The sequence below is a fragment of the Plecotus auritus genome, assembly GCF_963455305.1.
Source record: "Plecotus auritus genome assembly, chromosome: 2".
Taxonomy (NCBI): Eukaryota; Metazoa; Chordata; class Mammalia; order Chiroptera; family Vespertilionidae; genus Plecotus; species Plecotus auritus.
This window is the reverse complement of record NC_137771.1, coordinates 223,703,562-223,727,583: the sequence shown is the minus strand read 5'-3', so window position 1 is coordinate 223,727,583 and position 24,022 is coordinate 223,703,562. Positions and strand designations below refer to the sequence as shown.

General features: G+C 46.9%; 1 protein-coding gene across 3 annotated transcripts in view; it reads right to left on the bottom strand.

Annotated features, from left to right (window-relative positions):
- Positions 1–24,022, bottom strand: part of DSCAM (DS cell adhesion molecule) — a 469,811-nt gene that overhangs the window by 12,952 nt on the left and 432,837 nt on the right. For all 3 annotated transcript variants that reach the window (XM_080655259.1, XM_080655257.1, XM_080655258.1), the window contains 5 exons: positions 21,399–21,429; positions 15,062–15,177; positions 10,114–10,263; positions 3,005–3,202; positions 1,326–1,628 (listed from right to left, as the gene is read on the bottom strand). In XM_080655259.1, the coding sequence (XP_080511385.1) occupies positions 1,326–1,628; positions 3,005–3,202; positions 10,114–10,263; positions 15,062–15,177; positions 21,399–21,429 (798 nt within the window). The remainder of the gene's footprint in view (positions 1–1,325; positions 1,629–3,004; positions 3,203–10,113; positions 10,264–15,061; positions 15,178–21,398; positions 21,430–24,022) is intronic.

Here is a 24,022-nt window from a genome sequence, read left to right as displayed (position 1 = left end):
AAGCAAAGTCTACGGGCACCTATTTCAGTGTGAGGAAAAGAGGTGATTTCTCAGAGAATCACTACTAATGGCTGCCTTGGTTTGGATCCGGTCTGACGATGTGCTTTATTTGCCCTGTATGGTGGTATGCAAACATCTGAGCCAACGCTTAAGAATGCGAGTGTCCACGTAAAACCAAGATTTCTGGCTTCTCTTGAGAAACTCGCTCCTCCTGGCTCCCCATTTCCACTTGGGATCAGTTGCGGGGAGCTTGCTAGGGCCATTAGCTTTAGATAGTCCCTGAGCTCTTGAATTGTCCCTGTCCCATCACTCCCTTTCCCCCTGCTTCGTAGTCTCTTCATTTAGTTACACGATCTGCCAGGCCCTGCGGGCCTTAGGGTTTGCAGCTCCATCCACAAACCCAGACCACTCTCCCAGGCTCAAGACAGAGACCAAACGGCAGTGGATGTAACAGAAGCCGGTCACTGTCACCTTGGGTAACTCAGTAAAACCAAGGTCCAAATCAGGGCTCCTCAAACTTTTTAAACAGGGGGCCAGTTCACTGTCCCTCAGACCATTGGAGGGCCGGACTATAGTTTAAAAAAAAAACTATGAACAAATTCTTATGCGCACTGCGGGCCCGGGACGAGTCAGCTGCTAAGCAGGACAGGCAGCGGCACCCGGCGGGCCGGATGAATGTCCTTGGCAGGCCGCATGTGGCCCGCAGGCCGTAATTTGAGGACCCCTGGTCCAAATGCTGGTGCACTGTAGGGCCTCTCTCCTTTGAAGCCCGCAGGGCAGTGGATTTAAAACGACAGCCCCGTGATTTGGAAGCTCCTCCCATTAAGTGGTGGAAGTCTCCCTCTTAGAACCTGGGCTCCTGAACTATAGAATATGGCAGAAGTGACATGTCCCTTTCTAGCCCCAGCCTTAAGAAACTGGCTATTTCCACTGTCTGTCTCTTGGGACACAGAGTCACCATGACATGAGGAAGCCCAAGCCACCCTGTGGTGGAGAAACCCACTTAGGGCGGATGCAGCTAGCACCAACTCTCCACGGGACAGCGGAGGGAGCCACTTTGCATGTGGCGCCCCCAGCCCTAATTGAGCCTCCTGTCTGACCTGCTGGAGCAGAGATGAGCAGTCTCCACGAAGCACTGAGCAAATTTCAAACTCATAAACAAAATGAGTGAGTGTGGTTGTAAGCCAACAGCTTTGGTGTGGATCACTACGCAGCAGTCAATAAACAGACCACCCCGTCGAAACCCCGAGCAGGCTCTCCGGGTAGACAGGCGTGAATCAGGACGGGAGCTTCCCTACACAATGGTGCGTGCATTTCCTGCTCACCTGGCCGATGTGCCTTCGGAACCGCCATGTTCATCACTCGCCCTCCATCCTGAGGTTTGGGGGGAGACGCAGTGAACCTGCAGATCCCCGACTCTGAAGGGGTGCTGGAGGTCAGACTGTCTGTGTACTCATTTGTCCCTGCCGTCAACTGTTCGGATGATGTGTCCGAGATGAAGCACTCGGTGATGGTGAACTTGGCGTGCCTCAGCTGCTCTTCCATCTTGGCGTGCTCGTAGGCCCTGGCCAGCTCTTCGTAGGTGGAGGAGGCACTTTCAGTGGAGACCATGCTGCTCCGAGCTCGATCTGTGCAGGGAAGCAGAGAAACCAGGCGGGGGATGATCACTATGTTTGCACAGACTGACCACCCTCTTGGGCTTGGGGCGATTTCTCCCAGGTCACAGCACCACCCAGCAGGAGTCCTGGGTCTTTGAGGACTGCCTTTGTCACCCAGAGGCCGCTTCATAAACCTCAGCAAAGGGGGCTCAGGAAACTGTGTTTCCAACAGTGGGGTGGGGGTGGGACATCACTGTAGTCCGATACCCCAGCCTGGAGCATTTCTATAAATCAGTAAAGCATCCCCCTTTAAAAATTCTGCTTTTCATTCGAACAGAATTTTGGGGACTGTGCCTAAATGACCTGCGTGCCCCTCCCTGCTTGGATTTGCAAATGGATCTGTACCATATAGACTCTGATGGGCGTGAAGGACAAGCCCCCACAGCTCAGTGTCTCTGGCCAGGGCGTGGCTTGGTCACGTCAGGGAGACACGATGAGGGTTAGAAACCGAGCTGCGACTAAGCACCGAAATTGGCCACTAGGCAGAATGGCCCCCGGTCCCCGGGACTCATTCTTTGCCGCTGCCACCCTTGGTGGGGACAGGAACCTTGCCAGGCCTGAAAGGGTGCAGCTGATTGGAGGAATCTCTGTATTTCAAGCCCATGAGTGCCAAAGTTTTGAAATCTCCTCTGGGGAACTCTGAGAGTCTTATAAGAGAACTAACAGCCATAAAAATAAAGGTACAGGGTGACACTCCGCCTTGGAAACACTATTTTTGCAGTATATCTTCCAGAACAAAAGAAAATGAGTGTTAAAATTTCCCTCAGCGATTAGGTTTAGATATAATTCTTTGCAAAATTTAAGATGGGAGGGGGGGGGGTAGGCAGCCCAGTGCTATTTTTAGGGCCTGTCTTCTCTCCGAAGTGAAATCTGGGTGGTTGATGGCACAGACAAGATAACTTGCCTTATAATCAAGCCCCGCTTAATTGTCAAGCGGGTCACCCTAGAGGTGCTCCCACCTTGTCACTAACTCCAAGTGCAGCATCTTCATCCTGGAGAAAGCAGCGGGTCAGATGCCCTCTGAGTCCAACCAGACATGATTGCCCTTGTGTGGGTGAACATGTAAACATGCCGGTGTCTGCCAGCGGGTGGGAATGAGGCGGAGAAGGCAGCCTGAGCTTGGGACTCAGGGCGCCTGCAGAATGCTGCTCCTGGTTCTGTGTGCAGAAGTCACCGGCCCCGGACGGCGCCGTGCTGTGCACCGCCTTGGTGTCTGTTAGACAAATGCCCTAAGCATTTGAAAGTGACCTTGAAAGGGAGTGCGTACATATGTACGTAAGAGCCTGCAAAGCCCTTGGTGTGGGCGGGCTTAACCTGGGCGTGGGGAGGAGGTGTGGAGACCCTACCTGTGTCCTGTGAGGGGCTGACGCTGTAACTGTCACTCTCCTTGTCCATCGATCCTGGGGCCCTGGGCGTGGGCAGCCTCCAGTCAGTGGTGAGGGTGTGTGTTGAAATGGTGGGGTGGGGTCTGTTGAGGGTCCACTGGCTGGCGTACCGGTTTCTCGCTGTGGGCCCAGCCTTGGCGTTCCTCCTGGTGGTGGGATCTGCGAAGAGTCAAGAACAATGTCTGTCTCGGTCGCTGGAGGCAGCTGTGGTCAGCTGTGATAAAGGTGTTGAGTGCTGTGATCCTGACCCAGCCCTAAGACCCTCCCTGCAGGCTCCTGCCTCCAGGAAGCCCTCCGTGACCATCCCTGCCCAGAGCATGCATTTTCTTCCTCCCACGGTCAGAGACATTCATGTGATTCTGAAGCATTTAAATGAGCTCTATAAGGGGAAGGACATTAGAACTGGACTCAGCTGTTACGGATCGGAACCATGCTTCTGGCTCTGAATAGTTTCATGGCCCGATGCACGTCACTTAATAAACTTCCCAAGACTCCCCGTCTTCTGTAACACAAGGAGCTCGGCCAACGTGCTCTAACTCGGCTTCCTTTCCACAGTTCTCCTCCCGTGAGGTGTTGTTATGGGTTGAATTACGTCCCCCTATAAGGTGTGTCCACATCCTAATTCCCAGGACCTCCGAATGTGATCTAATCTGGAAATGGGTCACTGAAGAGAGATGTAATTAGTCAGGATGAGGTCACACTGGAGTAGGGCGGGCCCTTGGTCCAACATGCCTGGTGTCCTTAGAAGAGACAGACAGGGCAGGGACCACTAGGTTATGGGACGGGAAGGCAGAGACTGCAGTGACGTAGCTGTAAGCCAAGGAACGTCAAAGGTTGTCAGCAACCTTCAGAATCTAGGAGGAGGCCAGGAAGGATCTACCCTTATAGGTGTCAGAGGGGGAATGACCCTTGATCTTGGACTTTTGGCCTCCAGAACTGTGAGACACTAATTTCTGTTCTAAGTCACTGCGTTTGTGGTCCATTGTTGCAGCCGCCCAAGAAAATGAATTTGGCGTCTCCCATATACCGTGTTCTTGTATCGACTCACTTCCTGGAGTATGACTGTTGTATTCATTCATTAAATTGCACGTTCCCAGAGCAGAGGGACAGTGCCTTTTTGTCCTAATGCTCTCTTAGGTCTTTGTACATAGGAGCTTGACTCAACGAAACTGAACTTTGATGCAGATTTGGATATTCACCCTGGAGACCAAATAGTTAACGAGTGTCTGGATGTCACTGCCCACCAGCTTCCGAAGCACAGAGGCTGTGTACACACAGGCTGCTGCCACACAGGTTACACTTTCTCTAAATCCAGAACCGAAGGCAACAGTTCAAAGCGGGGGGTGGGGGGGGATTGAGGGGGAAAGGGGGACCAAGCTCTTTGCTCAACTCTCCAGTGAGCGAAGGAAAAGCTGTCCTAACAGCACAGACTGCTGGGCACTGGGGTGGACACGCATCTCCCTTTCCGGAAGCCCCTGGAAAGCAGAGGGGCTCAGGTGCCGCAACAATCTTTCTGGGCTCCAGCCTAAGGCAGCAGAAGATGCCACACGGGCGGCTTCCACTGTTGCGTTCTCTGCTTCTCAAAGAGGAACTCTAAGCAGTCACCTTTCAACACGGTCTGGCCACTTCTAAACACAGCCGTCCATGCTCACTGCTCACCACGAATGGAGCAATTTCAAAGGAACAAAACCGGGAGGCCAAGCGGCAGCGTATTGCGCTGCTTTGCTTCTGGGCTCCCAGGAGCCTGCGTGTCTGATCAGGGCAGGACTGGGGGCCCAGCCTCGGGTCCCTTTGCAGAGCTGACTCTCATTCCCGGCACACGCAGGTCCTTAGGCGAATACATATGGTCCAGGGCCGCTTTATAGATGAAGCGATGGAAGCTCAGAGAGAAGTGACCCAGTTATTAAGTGATGAACATGGAGCCCAACACTTGACCTTCAGTCCAGAGGTCGCCCATCACTCAACCACACACGTCCTCGCCCTGCACAGCTAATTGCTCTGATGCCGTGTCCACTGGGCACGGGCTCCTCTATAATTCCATGTTAGGTCACGGCAGGCTGACCCTGAAAGTGGGGAAATGACTTTCTTTTGAAACGGAGGCTTTTCCTCTGCAAGTTTCTGGTTATTGGACTTGGGACCTAATCCATCATTCTACACTGCTGGAGAGAAGCACTGAGATGGCAGCCAAATCAATAGGATTTAAGATTTCCTGGGTCATTAATATGCTCTGTCTTGATGCCTATTCTCCAGGGCATTGATTTTAAGACACATTTCTTCCTGTAGTTGCACAATTTCACGGAAGACTTTAATTGGGAGACTTTTTTTTTGCCTTGATTAGAATGCGAGCGATGGCCGAGCGCCGAGCTCTCTGGACAGCCAGGTAGGAATGATAAGTGTTTGTCCACGGAAATGCCAGGAGAGAGGTTCCCTGAGAGAGACACACGCTGTCATGGGGAGGAGGCGAAATGTCCTCCAGGCCCGAGGACTTGAGGAGGGAGCTTGTTATTTAAATGCTAATGTGTCTCTTCCGGAAAATGACCCAGTCCCTTACATACATGTTGAGGGTTCTCATTTTTATTCTTCTTGAAGTTTCTTGCAACTGCTAAGGCTGTGGACCAGGTTTATTCCTGGTATGGATGCTTGTGGGGGAGGGGTCAGATGGATAGTCCCATTTCAAAGACACAATCTCCTTCAACCCCTCAAAACCCTCGCCTGCTTTCCCTCCGTCAAGCCCACCCACCCGTGGTGGGGCCGAGACCCTCACTCCCTCAGCCCCCTTGGTCACTGACATCACCCATGTGGTAGAAGGTTCCATGGGCAGGAAGCACTTGTCAGTTTCTAGTCAAGGCCCTAGCTCTTCTCAAGGTAATTTGATTCTTCACCCCTTTTCTCTAGACCAGGACAGCCGGGCCGTGGCCTGATAATATTGGGAATATAGGTCATGATATTACTTTTCTGAACCAAAGCCTGCAGTTCTGCTCAGGGCAAACGTGTCTTAATCTATAGCATGCGGGGGTAGTTGACACATTTTTGTAATAATCAGGTTTTTGGAGCTGCTGTGTACTTGAACTGAACTCTTCTCCATGACAGCGCCTGAGACAGCAGCGAAAGTAAAAATTTTACCTGGATCCCACATGGTAGCTTCCTTTGTCTGTTTCACTAGCTCATCTACTGACCTAACGCGTGTTGGAATTCACTGCTCCTGCATGGAAAGCCTTTTATGTGACTTCCCAACGTTGTAATATAAACACGACTTAGCGATGCCGCCTCATGCCTGCTAGGTGGCCAACGAATCAGAGGGTAAGTGACATACATAATTCTTGGCCTTTCAGCATCAGCTCTGAACCTGCATTAAGCTCCTGCCCATGGAATCAAGTGACTTTAATGATCCTGAATTTGCGATGAGGGGATTTTGTGGCTAATGGGATCATAGAACATGCCATGGGTACCGTGATCATGGTATTAATCTGTTTGTATTCCCTGATATTATAGGTGTCCAGGCCGCAGTTTTTCGTGAGGAATTTCCCAGTTGTCTCAGAGAGAGATGAAACTGGCAGGACTGGTTACTCATGTCACTCAATAAACAAACATTCCTCACGGGATTATATACACGACACTCATCGCCCAATCAGATTTCTTGGCAGTGCTGTGTCCAGTACCACTCTGGGCAATACAGTGTGCGTTCTTTCAAAGTCTCAACAAAAAGATCCAATCCATGTTGTAAGCTCTTCTTACTGAACAGATGTTGGAATCTATGGGGTCCCTGGATGTCCTATAAGGAGCATCATCTCTACTTAAAGGCAACACAGCGGGTTAAGAGTGGGGCTTTGGAGCGAGGTGCCCTAACTCCAGCTTCGCTACTGGCTGGCTGTGGGCTCATCGGATGTGCCCACTCCCCTCGCCTCTGAGGCCTGGGGTAACATCACCCACTACAGAGCCTGTGTGAGATGTGGAGAGATTAAGCTGTGGGCACAAGAGAGGGCTCAGCAAATCTCAAGGCCCAGCCCATGATTCCTGAGTGACAAGCACCAGGCAAGGGATGGAGCACACCCTGTTCAATGGGAAGATGCTAGCAGGACATTTGGTAGGTTGATCCAGGATGGCTAGAAACTCAATTTTGAGGGTTTGACAGAAAAAACACCCATTGAAAAATCATCCAACGAGCCCAGCTGGTGTAGCTCAGTGATTGAGCATCGACCCAGGAAACAAGAGGCTGCTGGTTCGATTCCCAGTCAGAGCACATGCCTGGGTTGCGGGCTTGATCCCCTATGGAGGGCATGCAGTAGGCAGCCAATTGATGATGCTTCTCTCTCATCAGTGTTTCTATCTCTCTCTCTCTCCCCCATCCTTTATCTCTAAAAAATCAATAAAAACAGATTTTAAAGAAATCATCACACGAGACGCTGGAGATGCCCATGGTGTAGGAAGGAGCTCTTCAGTAGCGCTGGTAGGACAGGAGCTGCGTCTGGTGCATTTCTCAGTCCAGCTCTGCACACATCAGGTGCTGCATAGATGCTCTTTGCACAAATGAATGATGGATGAATGAGTGGATGACTTCCAGGTAAATGTGACAAAACAAAAAAAACACACAACAACACCCCAGGTCAAAACTAGTGTTTACCACTTGACATGTGTTTGTAACCTTGCACATTTTGTAAGTAAAATAGTTGATGGTAATAATCTCATTGGTAGTCTCTGCAAAGTGTGCTGGGGGGACTGTGTACATATTAAAAGGACCCTTCCCCCTGGGGGAGGAGATACGGTGTCTCAGGAAATGGAGAACAGAGAGGGAAAGGGCAGATTGCCCAAGTCCTGTTGAAAATGCTAACTGTGCGTTCTCTTCTGTCCCCTCTACTCTGGTTCCAGAGCTTGACTGTTGGTCAACATTTCTATATATTTCCTGGACACCTCCTGTGGGCAGTGCCTGTGACGCACTGGGGATGACGACAGAAATGGAGTCTCAGCTTTTAGTGCATCCTACCCACGTGACAGACGGGGAGGGAACGGGGTGTGGACACAGCTGAGGCCTGTGTTTCACAGGTTGAAAGAGACAGACGACACATTGTCCGATGTCTCCCATCCTTGCAATAAGAATTTGTGGCAACTCCTTGGCATATAGAAAATGCTTAGAGACACAACTTCCAGGATGCTGTCACATTCTAGTGTGCAAACAACTTATTCTAGAGGCTATTCTTAAAGATAGAGAGCTCCTATGATGACAACACTGTCCTACCGTAACTGGATTGGGACAACAAGGTCCTTCGTCACTGAGGAAATGGACTATCAGTGAACCTCGGCGAATGTGCCAGGCTGCAGTGAGGACCTGCTTCCAGGGCCTGAGGTGACACAAGTGTCACACCTGGCAGCGGTGACAGGCTCCGTGGTACAAGAGGCAACCAGAGATCTGGGCTTTAGGAGGTGCCTGGCCCAGGCTCCTGGTGTAATTCTTGGGTGGGGGAGGGCAGCCACTAGCTCTACTTCTAAATAAAAATGAATGCACTTAGTCCCTCCCTCATGGTGTGGTTAGGAGAGAATATTTAATGAAAAATGACCCCAAAGATCTTTCACTACTAGAGACTGTTCTGCAGATGCTGAATGGGTAACGCTCCTTTTGTTCGGAACTAGAGATGGACGCATGAATTCGAGTAGGTTTGCCTAATGTTTGTCGACATTATTTAGTGAATTCCTCGCAGATGGAAGAAGTGTGGCTCTATCAGCTGTGGTTGTTGCATGGGGTGTGACCCTCGGGTGGAACCTCCAGCGTCAGAGGGAAAGGCAATGTGTGATGCTGGCCGAGAGCCCCTGCAGGACTGGGCCAGCCATTTCTTCGGTTCACCCTCAGCACCTCTGTAGCGTGGGCTGGAAACCCAGTTTTCCAGCGAATTCCAGTGAGGGTTAAAATGGTTTTCCTGCAAATTACACTGCTGCTTAGGGGTCGACCAGTTTGCTCCATGAAGCTCAGGGCATTCCACAAATGCCTTACAAGTCAGAGATTATGGAGGATAGCTTTTAACACTCTAATATTTATTTTTCTAATTATAACACTCTATGAATATAAATTTTTGCCAAGAGAGTGATTAGAGATTTAAACGCTAGACATCAAAGCTTTCCAAAAGATAATAATCAGGAAATCAATTTCTCAACCTTTAAAGAGATTTAGGAACAATTTCAATTATGAAGGAACAAGAATAGCTCATTAATAAGCTCTAGACACCTATTAGGGGATTTAATTTCATTGCAGTAATTAATTTCCATATATCACATATGCAAATATTGAGAACGAAATTGAATATGATCCCCAGACTCGCCAGAATTCTATTTTTCTCAAACAGTGTGTTCAGGACAAAATCATGAGCTTCGAGGACAGACAGAGAGACTGACAGCTTTGGGCTGTTGACCTAACTCCGCTGAGACTCAGTTTTCTCTCTGTAAAATAGGGGCTATCCCGTGTACTGTATAAGTTGTTCCCTTGCAGGGCTGTTGCAGAGATAACAGATATGCTGTCATCTCTCTCTCCCAGTCCTGGCGCAGAAGATACACACTCATGTTAATTACTTGTCTCTTTTCCTGTGTTGCCTAAATATAACAAGTGAATTTGACCTGAAATTTCGAGTACTTTCATAGTAAACCAGTACCAAGAGTTATTAGCTACAACTGATGCAATTTAATAACAGCTTAGATCAGTGGTTGGCAAACCGCGGCTCGTGAGCCACATGCAGCTCTTTGGCCCCTTGAGTGTGGCTCTTCCACAAAATACCACGGCCTGGGCGAGTCTATTTTGAAGAAGTGGCGTTAGAAGAAGTTTAAGTTTAAGAAATTTGGCTCTCAAAAGAAATTTCCATCGTTGTACTGCTGATATTTGGCTCTGTTGACTAATGAGTTTGCCGACCACTGGCTTAGACCAAGCAATAAAACCTCAACGTCCCAAGTAAAGATGCTGTCATCTTATTGGCTTCTTAGGCCTAGGGCTGGCCACCCTTCCTGCATTTTCCTTTGACAGGGATGGAGCAGGTAACATGCCGTCAGCATCGATAACACCCACACCATTTAAGTGTTGTTGGACTACTCACTCGTTCCCGGCCGAGCATCTGACACATCCACTAGGGGCCCGGTGGCCTGCGACACTGATTGGTAATGGACCGTGTGGGTCACCGTCAGGGACTTCTGCTTCGCGGCCTCCCCAAAGTCAGCATCTGTCAGCAGCACCGTGGAGCGGTCATCTAGGAAACAGCAGGGACACAGAGCCAAATGTTTATCCCCTTTACACGACTCCTTGGCCTTTTCTTAACCACCACAACAACAATAACCTCATCTAAAGCAACAAAGACAACGAAAAATGAAAGCACTGTGTTAGCACTGGTCAAGAATTCTAAAAGTAGACTATCCCTAAGGGCTCCTTTGGGAGCATGACCTCAGAGAAGGGTTGCTCCACCCCCTGAGGCCTAGTCTTTTTATTAGGGAGCATTGATTTGGGGGCGGGGCTTGCTGCAGCTTCCTGTTTAATAGAGTTTGGGATGGATGTGTCTGTCAAAAGCTCACCTGGGACAGCACCAGGGAGGTGGGCCCCACCCAGCCACAGGCTGCCATCTGGAGGGAGCTCTGAGCACTAGAAAAACTCCACTGCAGGGTCTATCCCGGGGAGGTCACACTGAACTTGGCAAATGTTTGGGGGTGGAGTGGGAGGGAGAAGAGAAACAGTCTTAAGAGTTTAGGATTCCTCTTTTAATGGTTTTGAGGAATGTTCCTTTTCTTCTCACCTCTTCAGTGCCCCAGTGACTCTAGAACAGTGGTTCTCAACCTTTCTAATGCCGTGACCCTTTAATACAGTTCCTCATGTTGTGGTGACCCCCCACCATAAAATTATAAAATTATTTTCATTGCTACTTCATAACTGCAATTTTGCTATTGTTATGAATCTAATGTAAATATCTGTGTTTTCCGATGGTCTTAGGCGACCCTGCTAGCAGTTCTCAACCTGTGGGGGTCACCACAACATGAGGAACTCTATTAAAGGGTTGCGGCATTAGAATGGTTGAGATCCACTGCTCTAGAACATCCCTTAATTGACTTCTCAAAATATCTCGCTTGTCATAGACTCCTGGTCCTACTGGTGTGGGGACATGTGGGTTCCAGAAGCAGGAGGCTGGGCTCAGGTGAATGGGGGGCATTTTAGTGCTTGGAGCAGCAGTTGGTTGAGCTGCGTGTCAGGATTTGGCTGTCTCAAGATTTTCATTACTTTACTTTGAGACTTTCCACACTTTCTTAAGAGCATCCTTATTCCCAGGGGAGCTTTAGGGAGGGTATATGGATTTGTCAGGGAATTTTTCAGGGACCGCAGCCTGGGATGGAGCTCGTGTGAGCGATCATCAGTGGGGACCAGGCTATGGCGTGCCTCAACGGGGAGTGGAAATGTGAAAGTCACCAACAGCACAGTGAGACTTCTGTGCCCAAAAAAGGCTCTGAACAGAACGAACCTTTCAAAATCCAATTACTCAGGTTCTGGCAGGAAAGGAAAGCCTCTTGAAGTCGGAATAAAATTTCTTGGCAGAGAAAGCGTGGGGAAGACTGCCAAGGTGTCTGCTGGCATCGCAGTGTGTGGCACAGGGAGCTTGGTTCTCCGCAGGGGCAGGGCTGGGCGTGGGGGCTGGCCCCGCAGCCTTCACTGGCCCCTCTGATAGGCGGCCTTTCTGCAGAGACAGTTCCTCGCCGCTGGAGCCGGCATCAGCCCTGGCATCTGTGTGCGTGTTTCATGAACAATACGGATGCCTTGTGGTTCCAACATGCTGCCCGGCTAGGAGCAGACGAGGGTGTGTGCGGGGCTAGGTTACAAACCTTTAATGGGAAAATTCCAGTGCCTGTCAGTGTTTGAGGTTTCCTATTCATTCTGGGCAGAAATGAATGGCACTTTCATATTGGATTCTTGTAGTCTGAGCCCAGAGCGTTTTAAAGCATCGTATTTCTACTTCCCTAGTAATTAGAAAATGCCATCGACCACTGTCAGTGTCGCCAGGAGGGAAGTGACTCTGGTGACAGATGAGCCTGCGAGGAATGGGATGCATCTACTGATTTGACTTAGGGCAACTCTGTCTCTGTTTGGGCCAGTGATTGGCTACTGGGAGATGATGCTCTCCCAGGCCCCACCCAGCTTTTAACAGCCTTCGGTGGAATGCTCGACACGTCTAGTGAGGAACATGTAGCAGATACCCTAACTCTAAGGCCAAAGGGATTATATTTTGATTTTTGAACTGATATTTCAAAATAAAATTTAGTTTTAATGCCCAGTCTATTGAGTTTAATGAAAAAGATTCCAACTCTGGCTGGGTAGCTCAGTTGGGTAGAGCATCGTCCCCATATGCCAAGGTTGGGGGTTCGATCTCTGGTCAGGGCACATATAAGATTCAACCAACAAATGGATAAATAAGTGAACAACAAATTGATATTTCTCTCTCTCTCTCTCTCTCTCTCTCTCTCTCTCTCTCTCTCTCTTTCCCTTCCCCTCTCTCTCTAAAATCAATGAATAAGTAAAAAGATTTCAGATATACCACTGAAAAGAAAAGATTATCAACAAACACAACATGGTACCTTATCCTGTTGAGAGTGAGCTGATGAAATCTCATGTAGAGCAGAATGCCCCCTCACACAGCATGGGTGCCTCTTAACTAAACTTGGTTGATGCAAAGTCAAATTGGACTTGACTGACCCTCTCTAAGTGCTGGCACGCCCAGACTAAACTTGCATCCAGCAAGGGCAGCCCAGGCCTCAGAATTTATGAGCCATTAGGTATAGAGGTCTCTGCTGTTCTATTAGAACACAAAGCAGGGCAGGGCAAGGGGCAATGCCCGTGTCCTGCCCACCTGGCCATTTCCCACTGCCTTCCTGGCAGGATCGAGGGTACTAGCCGGGAGTTAAGTAGTTTCAGCCAAGCCACAGGAAAGGGTTGCCCTGGGACCGAGTGCCAGCGAACACTTTCCAGAACAAACAGAGTGAAGTTTGAAAAGAGGCAGCCTCGGCAGCCTGCCCTGGAGTCTGTTTCCATGGGTACTGGGAAGCTTGGTGATACTTCTGAGGCCAGGGGTTCTGGGAAGTAGCCTGCTGATGTGGAAGCAGGCAGCTGGCAGGGGCCCCATCCAGCTTCTGCTCGCAACCATCTGTGTGACCTTGAAAGCTACATGACCTCTTTAAGTCCCGGTTACTCGGTAGAACCCTTCCCCTGTGTGGGTTGGGAGGGGGTTAAGTTAAATAATGCACATAAAGAACTTGTATGCATATATGCATAACCCATGGACACACAATAGTGTGGTGAAGGCCTGGGGCAGGGGCTAGAAGGGACTGATGGGGAAAACAGGGGGACATCTGTAATACTTTCAACAATAAAAATAAAAAATAAAAAAGAATTTTAAAAAAGTGCGTATACAAGTACTTGGCATGTAGAGAGCTCTCAATAAATGTGACCTATTCTTCCAGTCATTATTGCATGGAAATACGAAGTCTCGGATTCTGGAGCAAATGGAACTATCTGGGCAGGCAGTGTGGGTGGTGGACTTGGAGTGGAAAGAGGAAGGAAGGAGTCAAGACACCTGGGTCCTGGGCGAACAAGTCCCCAAAGCCTTCCAGGTGTCTGTCTTGCCATTGTGGGACAAGGGAACTGTGACCCCAAAGCACCAGGTGAAGAGTCTAGACCAGCCGTGGGCAAACTACGGCCCGCGGGCTGGATCCGGCCTGTTCGGCTGTTCTATCCGGCCCGCGGAGCCAAAAGAGCGGAGGGTTCTCTTGCTCTCCCCTCCGCTCCTTCACCAGCAGCAGTGTTAACATGGCAACGTCAGGAAACACGGCCGCAGCTCCTTCTTCTGAGTGGGCGGATTTATATCCCCATTCAGTAGAAGGAACAACCTCTCAATCTTCCAGAGGCTCCTTGGAATGCCCGCGGACGCGTCCCCCGACATCACCCTGGGAATGCGTAGACACGTTATCGTGGTGATGTAGGGAGACACGCCCCTGGAGAGCACAGGATCAGAGCATTAGCTAAAAAGGAGACCAACAACACTGTTCCCACTGAAGTGGATGTTTTAAAGACCAAAAACCTTTCAACCCAGTCTACATTGCCATCTACATCTACGTCCCGGGCATAATTTGCAAGTTGCACTAAAGAAAATGTTTAATTTACTGTTTACACATTTGGTTCTTTTCTATTTGTTTTAGTTTTAAATTATTTTATTATATTTAAGTTTCATTTGAAAGGCTTTTGTACCTTTCCTTTGTTAGGCAATTTTATTTTGCCTTTGCCATCTTCAATATAAGGTATGTTATTGTGCTATGATTCCTCCATTTTTTGAAGTTTCAAATGATAATAATTAGTGTTTACATTCTTCTTGTTAAAATGTTTGGAATGAATAAAACTATTGAAATTTAAAAAAAAAAGACCGTACCCTTTTATGTAATGATGTTTACTTTGAATTTATATTAGTTCACACAAACACTCCATCCATGCTTTTGTTCCGACCCTCCGGTCCAGTTTAAGAACCCATTGTGGCCCTCGAGTCAAAAAGTTTGCCCACCCCTGGTCTAGAGAGACTGTGTATAGGTGCTGGGGGTGGGGAAAGAGCCCTGAGCATAGATGTTTGTTTGTTAGGTGTTCAATAGAGTTGCGACGTTCCCGCTAATGAAGGACTTGGCAGAGCTGATGGGGATGGCGCAGGGTGGGTTTCCAAGTGTGTGCCCTTCCAGGGTTATTTGATCACAGGTGTTTGTTCTACAGCCTTTCCGGAGGAGGCCTGACATGGATCAGAGTTGGGGAACTCCTATCTCGGGCAACCTCTGAGGTGTATACACGTTCATTTCCCCCCACCTTTGCCGGCACTTATTATTGTCCTCAATAACAGTTCTCTAGCTTCTTAGTTCTTTGCTCAGGCAGCTTTCAATATGCTCTCATATCTGCTACTTCCCACACCCCATTGAGTGGGCTGAGAGGGCGTGGCTGTGGCAGCCACGTGGTGCAGAGCGGCCAGCGTGACCCCTTACCGATGGTCTCCATCGTGTCTCTCTCTTCAATCAGAAGCTGGGCTCTGGGTATGTCGATGTGCATCCTCAGGGTCTGCTGCTGCTTGCTCAGGGTGTCCGAGGTCCGGGTGTTCTTGCTGGGAAGAAAGTAGGAGGGAGGCATAAACACACAGTTCAGGGGTACATCACGCCCGCATGTGCCTGTGCACCACCTTGGTTTCCTACCTAATGATGCGCATGCCTTGTGGGGAGGAGGGGGGAGAAACACAGGGCGGGCGAATTTTCCCTTTATTCAAAGTGTATTTGTTCATGGCACATTTCGGCAGTCAGTGGCGAGGTTCAGAGAACACAAATTGTCAATGGAGACTGAGTCTGTAGCTATCAATAGAACTTTTGTAATTTCCCATTTCTTGTGTAAAAGTTAAGAGGGGGGGAAAAAGCGATTTTAAACCAACAACGTTTTTATTGGTCAGGTAAGAGTCTGCTGACGGCCAGGGAGGAGGCTTGGGACCAGCCGTTCATCGGATGGGGTTTGACTAACGGATTTGTAGTGATAGCTGGTGGGGTTTTATTTTTGTTCTGGTAACAAAGCATCAACCTTGTTAGCTTCCCTGACACCCATTTAGTGTTCCTAACAGATATTGCATGCTAGAATAGAAAAAACCCTGCAATTACCATAAGAACGCTATCTCAAAATTTGTGTGCCGGAAAATTACTCTTAGAGTGAGCTGTCTGATGATCACAAATGAAAACAGGTAGTAAAACGGCATGTTATTACCGCATTCAGTTACAGCCCGGGGTAAAAAAAAAAGTCTGCATGTTACACAAAAATACAAAAAGAGGGTAAAGGCTTGAATTAGCCATCTGCACTGGAGAGCTGTGCTCCGTCTGTGTTTACAGAACTGTAGGAATGGGGCGGATTTAGAAAATAATCCTCCCTTACTGGAACAGCTGCTGAGAGGCAGCTGTCATTCAGAGGTTTCAATCACTGTGGTAGTCCACAAGTCCAACTGATAACTGTCAAGATCCGTTCTGAGACAGCTTTCTGGAGCCTAAATGATGATTTAGTGACAGTTCATGGAGGACAAAGGGGCTGTCCCTTCTACATCTCAGTGCTTTTGCTCTGACCAAGCATTCACCAGGAGTCCCAGATCCCTACCTGTCCCCGAGAACTCTTGTCTACTCTTGAACCCTGTGGCTGAAGGAATGCTAATCCTGTGAAGGTCAAGGTCACTCGAGAGGCCATTAGACCTCTGCATGGGGAAGTCCAGGTTAATATCCTGAATACTTTATAATGGCCCTTGTTTTTCCACTTGTGTGTAAACAGAACTGCCCACAAAAGTGACCTCTTCTGCAGGGCACATCATTCCTCCCCAGGACTTGACCTTGAACCAGATTTCCTGCTCCACAGATGAGCAACTGGGTCATGTAGCTAGATTATGCTAATTACCCAGAGCCCAGATTCAAACGTGTTGGCCTGAATTTTTCACAAGGTCTGCATCCTCTTTTAGTTACTTAACTTCGTTCTCACTTTGTGTGTGGGTGTGTTTTTTAAAACAAAGATCCAAATACTCATATGAAACGAAGAGCATTTCAGTGACCTGGGCTGTGGTTACATCATGCTTGGACAAGCTCTATTTCCCCCAAAACATATGGAAACTACTCCCTGGTGAATGCCGGAAGGACCTGTTTAGAAAGTTCACTAGGGACTTGAGCTTGTCCTTGTACCAGAAATAGAAGAGTGAGCCAGTTCCCCCTGCTCCTCATGAATAGTTATGAGGCAGTCTCGGCTGCTCTGCTAACCAGCCAGGGACCCAGGGAAGGCTGTTCTTAGCAACGAGGGGTCCGCTGGCAGACTGGCGCAGGAAGCCAGCTACATGACTGTGCTGCCTCATGGCCCGTGACACAGGCTCAGAATATGATTACACTTTGCGAAGCAGTACAATCGGAGATGGAGGTAAACACCTCCTCCAAGGACCTTTGCCTCATAGCCCTGCAGTCAGAGGCAAAAAAAATGGCCCAATAAACCTAGAGAACCAGGGGCTGATTGCTCCTCCCTTTGCATTTGCTGATCCTTTACTTAGAACACTCTGCACCCTACCCTCACCCTAGTACCCACCAGGCTGGCTCCCTCCCTTGCTCTTTTAGAGGGAGTGGGGTTGGCCCTGTGGGGGAACTCCTCAGGCTTCCCCTCCCCATTCTCCGCTGAATCTGGTCTCCTTAGCACTGGATGTTCTCTAGCATATATTTAATGGGCTTATCTATTATCTGTCTTCCCCAGCAGAGTATAAGCTCTACAAGGGGTATTTTTCATCTATTCTGTTCCCAGATTCTCCGTAAAACTTAGAACAGTATGTGGCCAAAGTAGGTGCTCAATAAATACTTGTTGAAGGTCAGTGATAAACTATGTTGTTTTGTGGGTTCAGTGTGAGCTGAGTGCCAAGTCCCAGAAGCTTTGCTTAAGGACAATAATATTCTCATTCTAAATGAGTTATTAGGTCCTGACTAAATTGTTTCTTTGTTTTAATTTTTGCTGCCATATTTTATAACCTATTGTTGTATGAAGGCTGATTCTCCAAAATTATAATAATTGGTCATTAGAACAGCAGCAAACCTTAAAAAAAAAGCAATTTGAAGAAACCTCATTTATGATCTGAAACAAGATTTTGAATGTCTTCACTATGAAAACAAAAATCGCCTTTTTTTGTATAATATAGGATCATACTAATTATATTTGTTATTATTGAAATATAATCTTCCACCACCCATTTGCCATCCGGTTGTCTGATTAAAATAACAGAGCTGATGCTAGTCCATAGTGGATGGCATTCCCAGGGTTAGTCAATAAATTACTTGCAGTTGCTACAACTTCTTAAAGTTTTACTATTTCCTTAAGCTTGTGGGGAAAAACTAATGAATACCTCTGCACATCACGCCCCTCTCCAACTGATATTGACCGATTTGTAAGTATAAAAGAACTAAGGCTATCAGAATCATGCCATCACAATAGCAGGGAGGGTTATTTATACAATGTGTACAAAAATATCAACACCAAAAATGCTAAACTAATTTAAACTCTCAATTTGAACCTTCCTCTGTTTACAATGAGCCCTTGCTAACATTGGTCCTTGGACAATAATCATGTGTGGGGTAGTGCCCTAAGGAGGCCACTCTCCCCTCTTAGAAAAGTAGTTTCCAAAAAATTCTTTTTGCTTAATCACATAAAAGGAAAATCCTTTCCATCTGGGCATGGTGGGTGGAGTGTCTCTTCTCCCCTTCCCTGGGGTGATTGGCTTGGGTAAGATGGATGAGAGTCCACGGACTGGAGATGGTGCCTTGTGGGGGAGCCCCCGGAGCCCTCAGGTTGTCTGTGTTTGTCCTGCTTGTACCTGTCTGGCACTGGGAGAGCTAATCCCGCTGAAATACACAGAACTTTCTTTGTGGAACATGGTTGGAAAATACATGTTACATTCACCAAGATCACAGAATGATAAAGCTAGGGACGATTTCCAATGGGTATTTTTAGGTGAGGGAAGTTGGACACAGAGAAGGAAAAGGACACATCCAAGACCACCAAGCCAGCTGGTGGCAGAGTTAGGCCTAGAATGTAGACTTGTGGTTCTATGTTCTTACTGCACCAGCTTGCTAACTGCTCAACTTCCTAAGAAAGCAGCCACAAAAATCAGGGACAGCGATTTCATGGCCTTCTCTGTACCATGTGACTTGCCTGGACTTCCCCAGTCACATTCAAAATAAGGTTGGCTGGAGACTCACCAGGTAGGTGACAGGTCTGTTGTTGCTTAGCCTGTTGACCTGCCTAACTTAGACTGAACTGACTGCATGATTGAAAGCATTACTTTTATCTCTAAACAATCCCCAGAAATCCACATATTTGAGGAGCTTAGAAGCACTCTTTCTTTCCAATCACTTTCACCCTTTAGAGGAAAACTACCTCAACTACCTCAATTGGGAGCAATTACTAGTTTTAATGTTCCTAATTTCACATCAGCAACAGTCAACTGGGAATAGCATTATTAATTCCTACTCACATCAACAGGTGGTCTTTCAACCAGAGTAATTGCCCTATTAATGAAGAAGATGCTTTCTAATGTCTTGCTTGGGGCTAATGAGAAAGAGGAGGGCTGCATTCTAGGGCAGCAAAGAAGGTAAAAAATACCAAATCATCCAAACTAAACACATGCTGAACGTGTCAGAAAACAGACTCCAGTGTCTCGGGCTTTGGACAGAGGCATGACCTATGGTTTGGGGTTGGATGGAGGCAGCGGGCAGAAGCTCTCTGAGGGCTGCGGGAACCCAGCTGGGATACAAATCAGTCAAGTGGCCTAGAGTGGGGATAGGGACAGGGCCCTGCTATGCTGAGCCAAAGTCCTGGGCAGCCTAAAGGGGCACCATACGGAGCTCCAGTCAGCCATTGTCAACTAGGCTGTGTTAGAGCATTTTCAAGAGAACTCGGAAAGCCAAAATGTAATGTGAAATCTCCTGATTTCTAAATGTCATCAATAAATTCATATTTTAAGTCTACATTATACAATTTATTAAGTAGATGAGTTATTTAAATCAAATGACTGTGGCTTGTTTGTTTGTTTTCCAGATGTTTTGTCAGATTTGCTCAACACAAGCGCACATGGTCTGGGTGCTTCCATGTGACCACAGAAATGCCCTCATACTCAGCAAACAAGTGCAGATTTTCACAAGAGCATGGACTCAGGACTTTTCATATAAATTTTCATGATCTCACGCCAGTTTGATCTAGTGTGATGTGATTAGATATTTTCTATGAAGGAGATATTTTATAGGTCATTGGCATTCCTGAATTCTCTTCTCAGCTCCAGGTTCTTGCTACAAGCCAACTGACACTTTATTGGATGCTTAAAAAGCATCCCCAATTCAACATGACCCATATAGGTCTTTTCATTCTCATCAACACACCTCACCCCCACCCTGCAAAAAATAAAAAAATCCAGACTTTGCCTCTGTCTTCCTAATCTTGGCAAACACTTCCAATGTTCGTCTAATTGCTCACACCAAATATTTCAGAATTATCCTTGATTCCTCCATATCCTTTACCTACAGCTCACATTGTTTGACTACTTGGTGTGGCCAAACAGAGATGGCCGTGGGAAATGTAATTCATGGGCCAATGGTAGCCCACCTCTACCTTAGGTCTTCAAAGATCCCGGTGATCTGTGGCATGGGCTCTTTCTGAATAATAAAAATGTACTAATTTTTTTATATAAAGATGGGGAAGAAAATGAAAGCCAACTGTGGTGGGGTAGGGACTAGGAAGAGACCCCATACCCCATTGTCTTTCTTTCCTACACGAGACATCCCACAATGGCAACATCAAATTCACCAGTGGGGTCCCTGACATTTTTCTTACCTGGTTCCTAGCCTCTGATGATTCTTTTTCCCCTTTTGGTTTAATCATTACAATAGAAAATGTTTGAAATGCAAATATTGGGATATCTTCTGTAGTTGTGAACATTTCCTTACTTTTTCAACTAGCTCTAGTCATTCAATACTGAGTGGGGCAAGTAAGTGCTGGGTGCTGGCAACCCAGTGATGGCTTAGGCCTGTGGTCAGCAAACTGCGGCTCACGAGCCACATTGCGCTCTTTGGCCCCTTGAGTGTGGCTCTTCCACAATATACCACGGCCTGGGTGAGTCTATTTTGAAGAAGTGGTGTTAGAAGAAGTTTAAGTTTAAAAAATTTGGCTCTCAAAAGAAATTTCAATCGTTGTACTGTTGATATTTGGCTCTGTTGACTAATGAGTTTGCTGACCACTGGCCTAGGCTATGACCTCCAAGACAGGACACGAACAGATATTTGCAGCAGAAGTTGGTGAGCACCCTAGTGCAGGGGCGCTGAAGGTGCCATGGGAACTGAGGGCTGGGAGGATCTTCCCTGATCAGCCTGTTGCCTTGGAAAAGCACGGGTACCACAAATTTCCGTTTATGGTTCGTTTTTCAGTCTTCTCTTGCTAACTCTGTTAGGAAGAAGGCTTGCCATCAAAGGTGGTATATTTGGTGGCAGTAAAACCAAAGCCACTCACTCATAATGTGGCTTTTCTATTCCCAGGTCAATCAGGTCAATGCGGAACATTCTATCGGTTGAGTCCGGTCAACAAGAGAATACCTATGGCATGCGTAAAAGTATACTATTTGCTATGTATATATCCAACTGGATACACATGAACATTCTGGCACATAGAATAGAAATTATATGTAAAAAAGAATAGGTCTTATCGATTTTAGACTGTCATTTAAAAAAAATCACAAGGCAAGCTGTAAATTGTTCTTTTAAATATGATATCCAGAATGCTAGGTTTTATTCTTACCTCATGAGCATTTCAGCTAAACTCTTTGCATCTGGAGAAAGAAAGTTGACATTAGTGCATGATCAACAACTCACTAACATTCACTTATGCATTTATGACAAATATTCTACAGAGTCAGGTGACAATAGCCATTTTGAAATGTGAATGTATACTCTTATCACCACTAATAACCACAAGGTTAGTGGATTCCTTATTTCCTTATTTCTCCTACATGAGATATATATATATATATATATATATATATATGTTTTTATATTACATATATATATTTTCATATATATGTATATATGTATATGTTTTTACATTACAAAAAGCACATAATACTTTAACACCCTAGAGCCATAAAAATTCTTAGACCCCTATTAAAGGCTTTATTACAACCCACTTATTTGCCACTTTTAGAAAAACCCAACTTTATTTTTGGTTAGAAAATTAAAAATTTGAAAGTAATTCATTTATACAATGTAAATTCAATGATTTTTGTTATCAAATATCAAAATAAAATAGCCTAGGCACCATAGTTCACTTACAAAAGGCATTACTATAGAGCTGGGGGTCCCTTAGGTTGAACAAAGAATTGTGTAATTGGCATATCGTCTGGAAATTTGGCTGTTTAGTTCAAACTCGAAAAAAAACATTTTTTCTTTATTTTTTTTTCTCTGAGGACATTGCTTACCAAGACCTCTTCTTACCACTCCTGACTAAAGTAATTCCTGCCTAACAATGATGTAGAAAAAACAAGTCTACTTTATTTATGACATTGCTTTGAAATTTTCATTGTCCTTAAAATATAATTTGGTCTTTTTACACATTTTGTCCTGGTGAAAATGAACGTTTCCTTTCTTAGAGCGCAAAGGCTTTTCGTTTTCCTTTCATTGCTTTCTAAAAAGTCTTGATGTCAATAGTGTTACATGAACAGAACTTTCTGGAAGTGCCTTCGGCTGACTGTGTGACTGGCTGTACAGTGAAGAAATACATATGTTGGAGCATTTTTATATCATCTTTCATCTTTTGGGGGCTGACATTTAAATGCAATCATTTTCATGCTGGGGAGCAGCATGCCATTGCTGAGAGGTAAGGACAGTCACAGGGATCGCCACACGTGGGCTGGCACCCCCAGGATCCAAAGCTCAGTCCTTCAAGTCAGCCATGCCAGTTCCCACTGCCACCTCCTGCCCGGGCCTGGGTTTGTGCACAGATGGTTTCAGTCTGGGAAGGAAACAGCTCCCTTCTATCCCACCCATATGGTGAAGCAAAGAAAGCAAAGCAGCATTACTTTCCCAGCTCATGCCTTTATATTTATCTGCAAAGACAAAGTAAACACGCTGAGTTTCTTCTCTTCCTGAATGATTTAACACTTGCAAAGTAAATATACATATGCAAATGCCAGAGCGTGGGAATAATTAGTCTATGCAACAACCATGCGGTGGCGGGTTCAATACGCTAAGAAAGAGGGAACATTTCCAAGATGTAAACATATACCTCAGCCTCCAATGGGAAGGTAACTCAGACCCAAACGTCGTCAGAAGGGACCTGCTTTCCTCATTTTGCTCATCGTTCTTTTCCTATTCCTGAGGTCAGTCAGCACAGTGTTTTTCTCCTGGGTTTTGTTTCATATCAATGGGCTAAGGAACTGCAGTGCCCAACAGGTGAGAACAGAGCTCCCTCAGATACTGATGGGCTCTACCTTGTCCACAGCATCTTCGTTGAGGTTAAGCTGCTCCACAGGTGTAGGTGCCCCAAGCCATTTTGATTTACCTTTCCCCCTGCTTATCATCTTAGAGCACATCTATTTCTCTTTGAGTCTTAGCTACCATGTCCTCCTCCTGATTTCATCTGATAGTGTGAGAAAAATAACATGAATGGGAATTCACTTCTTCCATGAGTTCACCTATGAGAAGCTCTGGTATAGTTGTAAGCACAGGGATGGGGTCTGGGTAGGGTCATAGTTGCCTTCACCTGTGAATGTCCCAATATTCTGGAGAGTGGGCACAGGGTGGGCTGGGCTCCCAGTTGAGCACGTGCTGAGAATCTGGATTGTGCCAGCTACTTTAGGACTGCTAGCTTGTGTCCCCTTGTATCAATCTCAGCTGGGAATTACGCCCTCATTCAGAAACCAGGAAACTGGGACCCAGATAAGGTCAGTCATTAGCTGTAGCCGAGTGGGAAGTCCTAAGCAACGTCTGTTGGTTCAAACTCCTTTTTCATCACTATCCTATGTGTCATATCTCCAGGGACACACAGAGGAGCCGATGCCAAGTGCCAGCTGACTGATGGAGATGGTCACAGGAGAACAAGGACGCCAGAGTGTCCCCACATTTGGGGGAGTATAGACTCAGATGGGAAGAGTGCTCCATGATGCAGAGATAGTGTGCATTTGAATTGTGAGCTCCTCAGGAAGCAAGGAGTTGGGCAGTTGGACAGGACAGAGACATTTCCAGGGTGGTTGTGAATTGGGAATGGACAGTACATTGAGACGCTAAGGGGATGTGACTATGTGCTACTGGATATAATCTGGGAGCTTTTAAGTGGCTCAAGAGGAGAAGTGGAAGGAGGGCAGAGGTGGTGAGGGTAGGGGTGGGTGCTATAAATTAGCACAAACAGGCCATCAGAGAGCTCAGAAG